We start from the raw sequence: 16,970 nt of genomic DNA, 5'->3' as shown, positions 1-16,970 counted from the left end.
TTTGTCTTTTGGGGCGGCGCACTGAGAGAATGACAAAAATGAGAACTGGAGGTAGCATAGCAGACGTGCAGGACAATACAACACACTTCTCTTTAATATGAGACATGTAACGCAGAAGCACATTCATACAAAACAAAGGGTCAACCATGCCAAAGGTGACTCATGAAATATCTGGAAATATCTGGTAAATATTTAGTGGACACTGCCAGGCAGTACCTACAGAGACGTTACCACCTATTTTGCGAGACCCAAAATATTATGATGGGTAAAGGCCTCCAGGTTTTTAGAAATGTTGTTGATGTTTAATGTTGATGTTTGATGTTTAAGTTTGAAAGACTAACCTGTTAGATGTAGACTATCTGCACTGAAGAAAGGATTTCCAGGCTGTGCAGGGATGTCATCATCTGAGAAAGAGAGAGAGAGAGAGTCCTACAAAATGCAGGCCAGCTGATTATTTGTTTGTTAGATGTTTAAAACAGGATTGAATAAATCCTGTTACTTTTAATGTCTTTGTTAATCCTCTGTAGCAAAAACTATCCTTCAAGCATTAATTTCTGCCAGTGCTGCACCCAGAATTTGAATTTAGAAATTGCAGTGGAAGAAAGAGAAGTAACTGAATGAGAAAGAGTAAGAGAGGGAGAGACAAGGAGCAGGAGGAAGAGAGGAGAGGGCTAGAGAGCAAGGGTGACAGCACAATTAAGGTTTTTAATTCTCTGCTTGAGTGAGTTAGGCCAGTCTTTATGATAATTAGGAGTCCTCTAGTGTCATAAATCTCCCTGCATGTCTGTCTCTTTCCTTCTCTCAATGTGCATACAAACACACAGACACAGACACGCACGCACACACACACTTTCAAGAACATCTTCAAATTACACAATAAGAGGTAAAACATTTTTTTCACATTTACTGATATTAGATGAAACGCGCACAAGGGAGCAAGATTTCTAAAGAACATCAGAAAACGATCAAAAAATCTTTGTCATAAAAAAACATTTTTACTTTTTTTGAAACAACCCACTCAAACAAACAACAAGCCCAACTCCTGACCCATATCCTTAGACTACACAATCCTTTGGAAGAGGGAGGATGGCTCTTGCACCATCCCAACAGCAGGCTTTGAAACTGACATTTCAAAATTGTTTATCCCATATTTAATGCAAATCAGACTCTCCGTTCAAAGGAATATTTTAGATAATAAAAAATGAAAATGCCATGGACAACATTGTGATGAAACAATCATTGCCAACAAGCATTTGTGTAGCACTTAATGACACCTGCATCTGTCAATAGGTTGTTTGGCCCACTCTCCCTGAGTAGGCCAAGGTACAACTGGAGTTAGGCTAGTGAAACATGCTGAATGACAATAAATTGATTGAATTGAATTGAGTGAGACTTCTGACTTCCAATGTCTCAGCTCTGTCATAGTTTTCAATAGGAGTCACATCTCAAGGCCCAAGCGCAAGTGCGTTGAGTTGTGCGTTTTAAGTCATTATCCTGTGGAAAGATGCATTAGGCATGAGACAGAGCTTTCTGAAATGTCTCAACCCAGGATGCCTTCTATTCTTGAGATTTCACTGTGCCCTGTACAGATTCAAGTCCATGCCAGACGCAGTAAAGCAGGACATAACCCAGCCTCCATGTCTCACAGTATGTTCTTTTCTTTGAAAGTTTTTTTTTATTTTGTTCATGTGAACATACTGGAGCTGATGTGATTTGCCAAAAAGCTACAGTTTTCCCTCATCAGTCCAAAAGTCATTTCTCCCAGAAGGATTGTGAATTAACAATTTTAATCACTTCCAGTCTGGCTTTTTAAATATTTTTCACTCATCATCCTCCGGGGAGCCCACAGTTGTCCAGAAAGCTACCAATGACGCGATCAGACACAACGGTATGATCACTCTAACATTTTTGTTCAGGCCATTTTAGAATATCTACGTAAAATAAGTAGTAAATTCTGTAAAGGCATTGTTCTATTTTCTGATGAACTTTCTTAGACTATAACAGAAATAGACTCACATCTGTCACGGAGCAGACAGAACTCACATATATTAGAAATATGTATTGTGTACAGGTTTGGACATGACTGTGCATGCGTGTGTTATGTACGGAACACCAGAGATGTCATTGCAAGATATTCTTTTGTGTATATCCAGAGAATGTGCGCTCATTTTACTAAATCATGCTCACATTTGACTAGATTGTGTTCGCAATTTAGTAAATTGTGCACACATTTTACTAAATTGAGCACACGTTTCACATAATTGTGCCCACGTTTTACTAAATCATGTGCATGTTTTACTGAATAGTGCACTTTTGTCGAATGAGCACACAACTTAGTAAAATCAGTGTAGGCCTACTATTTACTTCTAAACTTTTTTAGAAGTAAATAGTAGGCCTACTTTTACCTTTTACTAAACTTCTTAATCCAGACTTGTCACAAACACAAACAGAATAATTCAACGATGATGGTTACAGCATAGGGTTCTGTTGTTTGGTAACTCAATCTACTGCTGGTCTGACATATGAGCAGCTCTCAGCTGGACTCAGTTCTGGCCATGCACTGTCCACACACACTCAATCCTGTCTTTATCTCCAATACTAATAAAGGAACACAAAGTCCAGCAGTGTATTTTGTACGTTTCAATTCAGCTCTAGCCAAGACTGTGGAACTGTTTAGCTCTTAAGCCCTTTATTAACTCCAATTCCAGACCAGAGCACAGCCAGCACACCAAGAACAGTGACTATTAAGATCACATGTGCAAAATAGAGTCCAATCTGCAGGAAAATCCAGCTGACCGAGGATATCAGGCCAACGAAGAACCAGTGGAACACAAGGAGTGTGTAAAACACAGAGCTGAGAATCATCCATGGAGAGATGAGGAGGAATTTGAGAAGGTCAGCCAGCAGAGTCCAGCCGAAGAGCAGAGAGGACACCGAGAGGGACACCACTCTCACACCTCCAAGCCCCTGCTGCCACAAACACACGACACAGTCACACACTGACTAGTAAACAGGAAGAGGTGCTACTGATACTGGTGTGTGTGTGTGTGAGAGCATGCATACCGATGTGCTGCGGCTGTGGATGCCCCGCGCTGCATCAGAAGAGGACTGCACCTCAGATTTCCAATAGTCTTGAAACACTGGGACATAAAATAGATATAGCTACTACACTATGATGAATCCTGCTTTAGAGAAGGTGTCACCTCTACGGCTTTATGACAACTACTGCTAATAAAAACATAGCACCAAAAACATCATGTGATTCTCACACTGGTCACTGTTGGAATGATTTAAAGATTTATTTTGATTGTGTATATTTTCCTTCCTTTTTCAAGTGTTCAAGTGACCTCATATGCAATGCTAGACCAGATGAAACATAAGAGAGATAAAGCACTCACACAGTATAAATGAAAAACAGAGCAGGACACATATAAATGCTTTCATTCCAGATATCCTGTAAAGGGGATAGAAATGCAGTCACAAATCTATTTTAATACCACTTTTCTTAGTAGTCAGGATATGTTGCACTCAATCTCCCATGAACTCAACTCACCTCATGATGGATTTCACAAGAGAAGAATCAGAAAATCCACAATCCGCCTTGGAAAGCAAATCATGTGTTAGCAAAAGCGCTTTCAAAGACTGCCACACTTAAAGAATGCATAAGCTAACAGCAAATAATGTGGTCTCATCTCCAACACAACAAAGGGACATGGAAGAGTTTTTAACTCTTCAGGACTGAATGAAAATTACAAATGAGGTCAGTGAAGTCTGAATTCATTTGTTGGTGTGCAAAGTCCTGCAACTTATCATAGGCGGGCTGCATGAGAAGTGCTGCCCCCTGCAGTGTTGGCATAACTGTAACATTTGCTTTTGACAAATACGGATGCACTCTCAAGTGGTTTTAAACAATGCAATAGGGGGATGAAAAAGAAAATGAAAGACAAAATGACAAAGAAGTGAAGGAGACTGGCAAAGGGGTGGGGTTGGCAGTTATAGTAAGATGTGTGCGTCTCTCTCTCTCTTCGTGTGTGTGTGTGTGTGTGTGTGACAGGTACCGTCTGTTCTTGCATCTGGCTCACATTGACCCACCCACCCTGACCAGCAGGAGTCATTATTACTGCTGGAACAGCAGGGTAGAATTGAGTGGCGAGTTCACCCCCCACCATTACCCTAATAAAACACTCACACTTATTCACACACAGATACACACAGCACTCAAAGCATTAATCTAATAAGCAGACAATCTTCACTTTGCACACAACACTCCCAACAATGCCTAATAAACACACACACAACTACACACGCACCTCCATCATTGCCCTAATGTACACCCCCCCTAATGTTTTCATAACACACACACACACACAACTGATAAACTGACATTTTCACCACACACACACACGCACACACACACAAACACAACCCACCTTTAATTGTTATTTTATGCATGCATCACTAATGCTTAACTATCAATCAACAGCTGAATTTACATGAACACACAACATGGAGATGCTCCATGGACTTACTCACAGCATGGAGACAATAAGCCTGTGACACTTATGCACATATGGCAGAAAAAGACACTGATCAATCACGATGCAAATACCTACCTCAAGGATCTGTCTCCATGCAACCCACATTGAACTTCTCAAGCTTCACATCCACAAAGCTTGTCAGACACAGTCCACTGAGAGACCAGCTTACAGAAGTCGGCCACTTTTTCCAGCCTCAGAATCTTTTTGAAGAGAATCCAGCATACATGGACCTTCGGTTATTTTAGAATTTTCCCTCACCTTGCCCCAGTGCAGCTACAACATTTCCATGGCATATTCTTGCTTTCTTGCCCCAGTGCAGCTACAACATTTCCATTGCATATTCTTGCTTTCTTGCGTCCAGTCACAGTAGCTGCAGTCAGCTAACTTCCATTAATATTTGTCATGGTTGAGAACTGTTGTGTCCTAAGGTGCAAAATCAAAAGGGCTTGAATAAATTACATTTGGCTGTGTTCCCAAGCTTCCCTTCCAGTCTAAGTGAATTAGTTGAAGGTGGAAACACATAGTAAAGGCATATTTGGTATCATTGGAACTGTATTTTAATGTAAATTAAGAATTATTAAGTGCCTACAACCCCCTAATCTTTTGCCATTAGCCACTGACTTTTTTTTTTACTGAAAAAAGTGTCCAGTGCTTTTAAAAAAGGCATTGCCTTATGCAGACATGGTAGCATTGTTGGACTCTCCTCGTAATGAGGAAGAAGTTTCTTTATTTCTTCAGCAAAGTCCAAAACACACACATAAAACAAAACAGAAAATCACCAACAGAGCAGTGAGCATTACGCATTTTCAAGCAGACTTCTCTCATCTGTGTTTTGTTGGTCCACAACACCTCCAGAAAGCTCAACAATGGTGTCTAGGGTGGACACTCACCGCCCTCCACAAGTCTCCAGGTGAAGCGATCTTGGGTCAAACTAGTTTTATAGCCAGACAGAATAATGCTTTAAAGAGCCTTATTACACGGCTCTTCAGAGTGCTGCAGAAAGTTCCATTCACATGAATGGGCCAACGTTCGGGCCTATGTTAAATCTACATAAATCACCGGCAAAGTATATAATCACCGCTGTCAATGTCTCGTTGGGGTTCTGTTCTCCCTGTCTGGACTTATTTTCTGATAATTACCGGCGGACAATACATTATCCCCTAAATGACCCAGCTTGCAGCTTCCATCTTCACCAGCCATTTCTGTGGAGTAGGAAGATCATAATAAGTGGCAATAAATTTAATACCATCAGCATTCATCACCCATTGTTATTTCTCTTCAACTGATCTTCCTTTTCTCAATATGCCAGTTCATACATTGCCCTTGTTTCACTCGAGACACAGCTAAACGTCTAGAAAGCTTCCTTTTCTTATTCGCTGCCAAAAAATATCCCAATGTAGCAGTGTACCTTGAGCATGCTTAACTGCTTCCCGTGGATTCCACCTTTCCCCTGTTTTCACTGATGGAACAGTGTTATGGATGGCAGTCCTGCTTAGTCATCTCCAGACTGGTCTTAGCACATCTGATCTACATGGGTAACTCCAATATTCTCTTTCCATACAATACTATAGCCTACTTGACAACGTGCCACCTCAAGCCATTTTTTAACCTCATTATTAACAATTCTCTCACATTTCATCACCTCTGAAACGGCTATTTCACAAAGGCCATTGGACACATGGCAAAATCCCTAACTGTAAGCACCAGAACTTCCAGGCAAGAAGGTTATCTCCATGGAACTCATAGGCTCAACAATGAATTCTCCAAACACATTTGCTCAGTTTCACCTTCACTTTCAGATGATGATTCAACTTGGCTAATGGTGAGATCATGAGGACTAGGAATAATGGAGAACATATTTTTTCTCAACAGAAAAATCTTTGCAAACTCTACCTAACGTGGGAACAAAACCTGGGAAACTTGAGAAGATGATTGTTGTCCAGTTGTGGACTTTCATATCACGCCAGACTTTTGAGGAAATAGGCCTACAGGCATTTATTTAGGATTCATGTGTGCATGTTTTAACCTTTGTTGTTTTTCCCACCACAAAGCATAATGGATGAACGCGGGCCGTTGGAAGAACAATTTTAATGCATCATCTTTCAGTTGGAAAATGCTCATAAAGAAGTATGTTAAGATTAACTTCAGGGCCCAGTTTCCCAATAACATGAATCTTCATTATTATTAACTGTGTTCTAAGGAGTGATTGAGTAATGAAGGATCTTCAATCTGCTTTCCATCGCAGTCTGATGAACGATGGCATCATTGGAAACGATCCCATTATTGCCAGACCCCACGAACGAACACACCATCACAGCCGATGGTTACGCTGAGCTGTTGGTCATGTCACAAGGCTGGATGGGTGGTAGCCAGGTTCCATCCAGTAGTCTTTCACCAGCAAACCATTTCCATGTCCTTTACCGCCATAACAACCACCTTCAAATGCTGCCAGAATGTGGAGTTATTATTTGTGCACAACTGAATACCCTTAAAAAATGTGCCCTGACTAATGAGATCTTCTCAGGGACCTGAAATCTGAATGCCATCCACAGCAGACTGAGGCACAGATCCAAAGGCATTCGCAAGTTCTGAAAAGAGAACCTGGATATCGCTGCCTTGTATCCCTTGGAACATCTCAAACCAATAATACCATTAAACAAAAAATAATAATAATATCCACACACTGTACTGTACACACATTTTATTCTTCACAAAGAATAACACAACATATTTTTATTTAACAGATTAATAAATGTAAAAGAATTAGTGAACGTACAAAGAAATGACATGATTTGCAAGGATGAATCACAACTATGTGGTAAGTACATATAAATGTGCATATAAATAAAATTGTTGCTACAAAAAAGATCTGTGTTTAAATTAACTCAGAGGTACCATGGGCTGGTTGAGAGCTCTAGGTAGTGCATTACACAGATATTTTTTGCAAGACATGCTTTGAACAGAGGAAGAAGGCAAATATGATACAATAAAACAAATTGGGTCTCTAATTATCCTTCCATAAGATCTCCCTTAGCTCCATCTCTTTTTGGAATCAGCCCTAGCAGTCAAGATGTCTAGCATCAACAGCCTAGGAGAAGGGTGTTGAGAGCGGAATAATGCATTTAAAATAAAGAGGGGACGGCTAGTGGTTAGACACTGCAGGTGGACAGAATGCTCTCAACCAGGTGTTTGTAGACCCAGGCATCACCCTTCAGCCGCTGCCGTCGAATGCCCACTACCTCAGGCTTCTGGAGCAGACACACCTCCAACTCAAAATGCAGAGTCACTTTCCCAAAGTCCGAGTGGGTCCTGCACGTTAGTTTGTATCTGATGGGGGGAGAGAGAGAAGGACAGGGAGAGGAAAAGAAAGAGCATTATTTGTCATGGCAACCGCTCAGCTGGTACACGAGAGGCAGTGATGCAAATACTGACCTGAAACACAAGGTGTAGACCCATGTTTTCAAGTAAATAATAAAGAAATAAAATATTTTTAATGATATTCTTGTCATTTGTGGGAGGGTCAATGACAATTAAATAAGGAATAGAGGAGTCAAATATCAGCTACAGACTAATACCAGTCTTACAGTAATAACTACAAAGGTAATCAGAGACATAGATAAGTCGAGCGACGAGTACGAATGAACGGTATGATAAGGGATCAGATTCCAAAGATAATTCTGTGGAAATGCATGGATTTCAGTTGCTGCTACTGGAAGCATCCATGCATGGATCCATGCATTTCCACAGAATTATCTTTGGAATCTGATCCCTTATCATACCTGTTCATTCGTACTTGTCGCTCAACTTATCGTGACTAAGTTCAAGATGGCGGCGAACGGTAAACTTCCTGAAGGCACTGACTTTATAAATCGTCTTGTACATAAACTACCAGTGCTTTTTCAAAGTTCTCAATGTCTCGTTCTAAATGTCAAGGCCCTTGGAAGTCTACCAATGAAGTATGGAGCTACTTTGAGCCTTGTAAATGGTAAATGTAAAACAGCGATTTATTTGCATGGCTAGGCCGATGCCCGAGGCACCCCCATCGAAAAAAACGGTTGGTAGCATCGGCTAACAAGCGCCAGATTTCTGAGTGCAGGGGACAAGTCGAGATGAGCTATGAGACATACGTTCACACTCGGTATCATGTTTCAACACACTTTAGGTTAATATCACACCGGAATTCTCCTTTAATACACAAGTGTGGTTAATACATGTTTTTTTTTTTTCTTTATTTGAATTAAACGTCCTGTGGTTTAAATGCAATGCAGTTAATACACAAGAAAGCAGTAAAAAACACTGGCTGAATCAAACTAATCAAGGGAGGATGGGGCACAGGCATGCATGGTGAGGTTTGGAAGAGCACAGGCGTGCATGGTGTAGGTATAGTTTGAGAGCGCATAAAGACAGAATAAAGAAAAGTGAAGTATCAGAGGGAAGCTGTTTAGAAATCACTGTGATGGTTAAATGACCTGTTGTGGCGAGAATGGCGGCTTTCCCTGCTCCCTCTACCGTCTCCTAGCGGAAAACCAGCCTTGCAAGATGTGCACTAGCGTCCCGGCAGTGTCTGAACCCAGAAGTCCCGTGAGAAGCGAGAACGAGCGAGAAACACGAAATGCTTAAAATTCTCTGGACATACACACGCCCCCCCTTAAGCACCAGTTAGCCACGGTGGCTTCATTGACTTCATTTTTTTTTCTCATGATGGCAGAGCCAGTGGAAATACCAGAGAAGGTTGTGAAATATGCAGCCCAAAGCGGTAGGGGGAGCTCCATGGAGGAAGTTAGAATTAGTAGTTGTTAGAATTAACAGCTTTATAACAGGAACAAATTTGTCTGTTTTTATCCCGATAGAGAGAGAAAGAAAGAAAGAAATGAGGCAACTGTCAGAAACCGAGAAACAACTGATGAAAGAATGAGTGAAAGAGTGACGTGAGAAAGGACATTTAAAAAAAATCTAACCCTTTCTGTACGAAGTCCACATTTTTCTCTGGAAGAATTCCGAGGATCTCGTTGAGCACCTGGTCAGCGCTGGTCTGGCTGGTTAGGGTCACATTATACTGGGCCTGTGGGAGTAAAGGGGCAGAGAGGGACAGTCAGATGGAGACCGCAGACACCAGTGGATCCGTGAGGTGCAGAGATCAGAACTGAAGAGAGACGAGAGGAGAAGCCGAGGCCCACCTTGATCTTACGGGGCCCGTCGCGAAGTGCCCTCTTCTTGCTGGGAGTGAGCATGGTGATGACCTTGTCCAGCCCACGCTCCAAACTGCCAAACACCTTTCCTCCCTTACGCTTCTGTGCACTGTCACTCTGGCAGCCAGCCGTGTCCAGTGAGCGAGACCTAAGACAGCAAGAGTGAGATGCAGGGGTTTTCCATTTGCTTTTAAAACCTTGAAGAGCTAATAAAGCCTTGGGCAGGTTCATTCCTTTCTCTAAGAACAAAGAGAATGAATCCTGAGGGGGTTTCTAGATAACTTGCATTACAATAAAGCCCAGGGGAGATCGGAGATAAAGTGCTTAAAGCTGCAGCAGAGAGGAAAAGTGTGATTAAAAGAGCACCTGTGATTTGTAGAACATGATCTTTATGTGCTGGATAACAATTGCCTACTACCATATAAAATTTGGTGCATCCAGTTCCCTTAATTATTTGCAAATAACAATATAATAATAATAATAATAATAATAATAATAATAATAATAATAATAATAAGCTTCAGATTTGTCAAGTCTTAACATTTCCTTCAATAATTTCCAAATACAGAATATATAAAATATATCATAGTTTAACATAGAATAAATGTAAATGTGGAATAAATTATCTTTAATGTCTTTGAACTCTTCATAAAACTGCACTTAAAGAGAATGCACCCTTTAAAATGGCTGACTGATGTGATTGTGATTGTGCACCCTTCTCTTAATCCTCACTGGTGGGCACTTGTCCTCACCTCCTCTCTGGGCTGAGCACGAGGGCCTCCAGTTCTGTAGTGTAAAGCGGCAGGTCCAGTGCTCTCCCCCGAGACTGCTCCGTACAGGCACTGCCTACACACACGCATTCACAAGGAACATGGGTCACCAACCAGTACACTTCCACAGAGATACATGTTATCTGTCAACATGGGAGTGTGGGTCCCACACAAACAAACAAACAAACAAACAAACACACACAAATCCCCAGTGCACTTCTCCAGACAGTGCTGTCGGAGGCTGCCTATGAGGACACAAATCATTGGTCACTCTTATGACAACCTGAACTCATGTCTCTGAACCTGTAGACCTTAGCCCATCAAGACCTGTCTGCACTACTTTAGTACAGAGGCTGCAGTAAAAGAAAATATACTGCTAATACTTCACTCCAGGAATGAAATTACACTTAATCAGGACTGAAGGTGAAACAACCCCATCTAAACATTAACTACATGTCCATCTAAACATGAACTACATTTTAGCACTGTACTTCAGTTTAGGAAAACCTACACAATAAAAATCAACAAACGATAAAAACTAATCAGCTTGGGACCTAATTATGTTTTTCGCTCATCCTGTATGCACTACATTGTCTAAAGCACAACAACCATTATAGTTACTATTTAATATGGCCATTATTGTGTCAGGTCAGACCATGCTGTAGGAATTCTATAGGATATTTCTCCTCTGAAAATGAGTATTTTCTAAAAAGCAATGAATTTGACTCCTTTTACTGAATATTGTCTCTCTTATTACCAGAGGAGAGGGGATCTCTCTGGCTCAGAGTCTCTTGGTGAAATATGACATTACCTCCACAGAAAAAAACCTTATCTGGGTGAAATTAAACAAGTCATTACATATTTCACCATTTAATGATAAAATGCATAATTGCTTTTATCGTCTCCTCACATGCAACGCACCGCTTTCCCATTCTCATAATTGGAAAAGGGCACACCTGAGATGCCAGTGATAATCATCATAAACAGCTTCCTAATAAACACCACATCAAGAAATATCACTCAACTCCTCATAGAAAAACACTCAATTAATTTGGCCCGATTAGGAAATACAATTTATTTGCAAATGCGTGTATGACCCATTGGAGATGATGACCGCTGACGAGGATGGAGAGTGGACTCTTACGGGCGTAGACTGCCTACCGCGCTAGCACACGCTACATTTCTGTGTCTATGTAGCGCACACACTACATTTCGGTGTCTATGTAGCGCACAGACTGCCTACCACACTAGCACACGCTACATTTCTGTGTCTATGTAGCGCACCAGACTTGCCCCTGACTGTGACCATACCTGCATTACTGTTGCAAGTGTTTGGCGTGGCTGGGCCATTCTTTGAGCGGTTCTTCTTGCTGATAATTGGGGTTCTTGGGGCAGGTAGAGCAAACACATCCCCACTGTTATTGGTCACAACCATGTTTTCCTTATTCTCTCTGGCCCTATGGTGTTGCTCCTGTTTGCGGGGGTGTGGCTTGTCTCTGGGGGAGTGATCTCTGTTATCCCGCCTTTTCTCTGCTGAGTGACTGATGGCCCCCTATGACAAACAAAAAATTTAGACAAGATCTGATAAAAACAAAAAAAACACATATACAGACAATAAACTTTTACATTTAGTGAAAATAGTTGCTGTAGGAAAGTAATATATACACTAGTCTAAGAGAGCAAGAATGACTTCAATCAAGTGAGACAAGACAAGACAAAAGCAAGAATAAGTGACTGCAGAGGCAGAGTCTGTGAAAGACGTTCTGACCGGGTGCGGTGCGTGCGTTTTGTTGGGGGTGAGGGGGAGCCACTGCTTGTCCTTCTCAAACCAGCCAGTGGGACAGGAGCCCACCACCACCAGCTCAGTCTGATCCTCCTCCTCGTTGAAATGAAGGTTCCTCATGGTCTGAAGACAGAAGTGTCACACAAAGCTTTAAGGCTCCAATCACAGAGCACCTCTGACAAGAAAAAATGTCTCTTCACAGCAAAGACTATGATGCAAAGAGAGAAAGAAGATCAGTGGGACTGTTGTCCAGCACAACTGTTGACAATGATGCATGATGAATCATGGGGGTGAGGAGACACTGACAGCAAACTGAAAAAGATTTTCCTCTTACCCTGGTGTCTTGTACAGGTGAGAAGAGAACGTCTTGAGGTGCTATGTCTGGCATGAGGCGTACAGGTCTACCACTGTGCTTTTTGGCCAGCAGCAACAGATATGTGGCTGTGGTCTGATCATACCTCCACTTCACATAGAATGACAACAATAAGGAGCAATCAGACAGAGGATACTGAGATGTGGGATGTGCAGATGTACAGGAGATTAGGTGCTGCCATCTAGTGGTCAATTTGACCCAAATCATTTACACCACAGGTCAACAGAAGAGGGTGAGGATGGAGAGAGTACCTCCGACACGAGCTGAATGGTGCTTTGTCTGGAACGCTTCATGTGAACAGCCATCTCTGTGATACAGTCATCATCTACATGACCCAACTGGGGACACACACACACACAGTGGAGAAAATGCTAAAAAAAAACTTGCTAAAAACAAAACAATATACTGATAGCAACATGACCCTAAGAGATCAGACAGAGAGGCCACTGAAACTAAAGGTTACCAACACTACAATAGTCAGGATGTGAATACGAATACAAAATCTTTATCAAATAATGTGCATGGTTTTAGACTCATCAGAGGCTATAGAGGAGGGATTCTAAAAACAGAAAAATTGATTTGATCTTACTGGTCGTCTGCTGTGCCACTCCACAGGGGTGCTGTATCCTTCCATTACCCACGGGTGAGCCAGCAGCTGCCTGACTGTCAGACGGTGCTTGGGGTCCACCTAGAGGACAAATGCAGGAACAACGCTTCACAGTTACACCATACAACATGTACACTCTAGAAACATTAACAGGGTGAAGACTGACACACTGCATTCAGAATACCTACCTGCATCATCTGATTCAGGAGTAAGATGCTGGCAGGTGAGAGCCAGGGAGGATTGTTATATCTACCCCTCTGAGGGAGGGGGGAGAGAGAGAGAGAGAGTCAGTCAGTGCTTTCAAGTATTCATATCAGAGTATCCCAAGTACATGGTTTAGTGACAAACCTGGGTAAATTAACTCAGAGAAAGTGGTAAACCTACTACAACAAGAGCCCTATGGCATTGTTTTATTAGGAGAATGAAGTCATGCAGCTCTTCTATTAGGAGGTTTACCACTAAAGGCCCATTCACACCAAGAACAATAAGGATAACTATAACTATAAATAAATATTGTTCTCGTTAATATGAATGACGATGTTCACACATAAACTATAACGATAACGTCATGAAGAACGTTATCGTTCGGGATCACTTTCAGAGCGATTTTCAGAAAGATAAAAAGCTAACAGCCAATCAGAAGCCATCAAATTTTAACCATCACATTCATTAACACAAGGAGAGACTTTGTTTATCGTTGTTCAGTGTGAACGCTTTTATCGTTAAGGTTATAGTTATCGTTCTTAGTGTGAATAGGCCTTTATTCTGAGTTAACTTACTCAGGTTTGTCACTAAGCCATGTTGGAATACCCCCCTGGGCGTTGCAAACAGCTGTTTTCATGAAAAGCCTTACTGTGATTTTTCGGTACAGGGCCATGCAGTTGTCGTCGTCAAAGGGGAGATACCCACACATCAGTGCATACAGAAGCACCCCCATACTCCACACGTCAGCCTACAATCGACAAAAGGGAAAATATTGGTAATGTTGGTAGTTTTCTTATGGCAGCATGTGTTTCTATAGCAGTGTTTCTCAAAGTGTGGTCCACAAGCTATCCCAATTGGTCCGCGAGCAGACATGATAAAATATAGTATAGATTCAATATTGAACCAACTTATATGTAAATCCAAACAGTTCTGCAACACTGCCTATGCTATGCCAGTTTAAATCAAATTAATCCTCCGACACAATAAGCAAGGTGGAAAGACAATAAGCAAGGTGGTTCAGTGAGTAGGCCTATTGTGTAATATACTGTTAGGTACTACTCTTTTTTTAGTTATGTGGTCCGTGAGTTTTTTTTATTGGTTAAGTGGTCCTTGGTATTAAAAGGTTTGAGAAACACTGTTCTATAGTGTAGGCTGAATTGCCATATATGAAGACCTGTGACAAACCCACACAGAACATAACACAAAATGAATACAAAGGTCAATCAGACTCAGATATCTTTCTGCCTTCAGACGAGGGGGAATACACTCACCTCAGATCCAATATATGCTTTGCCCTGGATGAGTTCAGGGGCAGCATAGGCTGGGCTTCCACAGCAGGTCATTAGCTCATCTCCCAACCCTCCCTGAAATGACACAACCAACCACAAGCTCTGTCAGACGTAGTCCATAACACTCCTCGAACTCGACGATAGCAAAAAAAAAAAAAATCTAACGATAAGCAATAGGCTTACTGTTCATTCCACAGCAATATATAGCATCTTCTTACATTTTAATGTTGTCTGAAGCATTCAATGACAATTCCCATCCCTAATATTAACATCAGTCAAACTCAGTTGAAGACAATAAATCAAGCTCACAATACCTTGGGTTTGGCACACAAGCCAAAATCGATCAGCTTTAGGTTGTGATCCTCATCAATAAGCAGGTTTTCCTGTGTATAAAAAAGTTAAATTGTAAAAACTGAAAAACAAGTTTAAAATAATTGCTTACGCAGCATGCCGGCTGACTCACCGGTTTCAGATCTCTGTGAGCGTAGCCCTGGCTGTGGACATACGCAAGTGCAGACACAATCTGCCTGAAGAACACACGTGTCTCCTCCTCTGATAAACGATCTTTCGCAATGATGTAATCAAAAAGCTCCCCACCAGGACAATACTTCAGTCAATGTGTGTGACCATGGAAAAGAGTATACGTAAGATAAACAGATACATTAAGACAGGGAGCAACAGATGAATTAACATTATGGCAAACATAACAGCCAGATCCTACATAGCAATGGTATGTTTCATCTACAGTACATTTATCACAAGAACAATTTCCAGTATCACACTCACATCACCAAATGAAAACATAACCTAAACTAGTTTTAAAAAGCGGTAGTGCACCATTAATCAGTGTTTATTTAAAGGTCACACAGTAATTATCAATTCAACTGAATATGAAAAACACAGCGCAGTGCAATCAGTACAATTTAACAAAACAGAATTAAAAAACACTTGTATTAGTCTATTTACCACTTCTCATAAGTAAATATGATCAAATACAGGTTAAGAGTGAGAGCAGCACACCTCCAGCACCATGTAGATCTTGCTGTTGGTCTCAATGACATGGTAGAGACGACACACATGTTGGTGACTCAGGTTTTTCATGGCTTCAATTTCAGTCTTCACACGAGGCAAATCATCCTGGAAACAAAAAGATGGAAAGCTGACGAGGAAGTACATTTCACCACCTTGAGAATATGTGGGCAGAATCCTCCACAGAACAGTACACCAGCACAAAGCTCAAGTGAAAGCCCCCATTCAACTCACCCCAAGGGTTTTCTTCTCCATGATTTTAATGGCCACTTTCTGTCCTGTCAGGATGTGCCGGCCAAGTTTAACCTTGGCAAAGCCACCTGCAAAATATTTTTGGTGTAACACATTTCAACCAAGTGAATTTACTGTCAACAGTAGCAGCTATGTAAAATAGCCTACCATTCACTTGAAGATTCTCACCTGAACCAATAGTGTCGTAGACTTCATAGTACTTAAACAGCTGCGCAGCGTCTTCTGAAGGCATATTCCAAACCCTAAAACTAGAACATAGAACACGAAATCCATTAATTAACAGTTAGTTCTAGGGCTCACGGTTAGGGCTCGCAGGAACTGGTTAATTAACATTTTTAATGTCAAAATATAATTTATTTAAAAACCCTAACGTTACTTGCCATATTCAGCAAAATGAGCAAACTTGCTGTAACAGTAACGTTAGAAGCTACCCATTGCCTCTCAAACAAATTAAATACCTTATGCGAATATAACCTAAACTCTTTCGGCAGTAGTTAGTAATCAAGGGTATTTGGTTGAAATTACGCTAACGTTAGCCAACGTTGCAAAGCTGGCTAGCGTGCCGTTAACTAACGAAGTCAGTATAATAACTCACATTTCTATGACATCAACAACACCCAAGTAAACAGTTAACAGTATCTTTGCTAGTGAGGTTAATAACACATAATTAAACAACATTTCACGGTTCTGTCATAAAAGGGAACAATGCATCTTTCTACCTTTTGCCTGCTTTCCCGTCTTGCAGAAGTTTGAATTTACCACTTTCTGACGCAACTTCCGGATACAGGGCATCTACATCTCTCAAGCAGAATAACTTCATAAAAGACTCTAGCCACGCCAACATTTAGTGCAAAGTGCAAGTTTTTTTTACCAACGCAGTACTTTGCTGAAAGATATCTGGATGCAACGTGGATGTCCAACACATTTTGTTTTGTG

At 41.2% G+C, this 16,970-nt stretch overlaps 1 protein-coding gene across 2 annotated transcripts; it reads right to left on the bottom strand.

Annotated features, from left to right (window-relative positions):
- Nucleotides 1–7,282: 7,282 nt before the first annotated feature.
- melk (maternal embryonic leucine zipper kinase) lies at nt 7,283–16,881 on the bottom strand. 2 transcript variants are annotated; one of them, XM_048243675.1, is made up of 18 exons: nt 16,754–16,881; nt 16,203–16,282; nt 16,017–16,102; nt 15,774–15,890; nt 15,217–15,360; nt 15,068–15,136; nt 14,736–14,828; nt 14,114–14,212; nt 13,449–13,517; nt 13,243–13,341; nt 12,905–12,991; nt 12,615–12,743; nt 12,266–12,403; nt 11,809–12,049; nt 10,480–10,573; nt 9,716–9,875; nt 9,497–9,600; nt 7,283–7,865 (listed from the first exon to the last, which is right to left on the bottom strand). In XM_048243675.1, exons 1-18 carry the CDS (start codon nt 16,876–16,878, stop codon nt 7,688–7,690), a joined length of 2,112 nt encoding a protein of 703 aa, XP_048099632.1. In that variant the 5' UTR covers nt 16,879–16,881; the 3' UTR covers nt 7,283–7,687. The 2 variants fall into 2 exon arrangements, with proteins under 2 accessions (XP_048099632.1, XP_048099641.1); XM_048243684.1 differs by lacking the exon at nt 16,754–16,881 and adding an exon at nt 16,630–16,727.
- Between the last annotated feature and the right edge of the window lie 89 nt (nt 16,882–16,970).

This window comes from Alosa alosa, chromosome 1, assembly GCF_017589495.1.
Source record: "Alosa alosa isolate M-15738 ecotype Scorff River chromosome 1, AALO_Geno_1.1, whole genome shotgun sequence".
In the NCBI taxonomy this organism is placed as follows: Eukaryota; Metazoa; Chordata; class Actinopteri; order Clupeiformes; family Clupeidae; genus Alosa; species Alosa alosa.
This window is presented reverse-complemented; position numbering and strand designations above follow the sequence as displayed.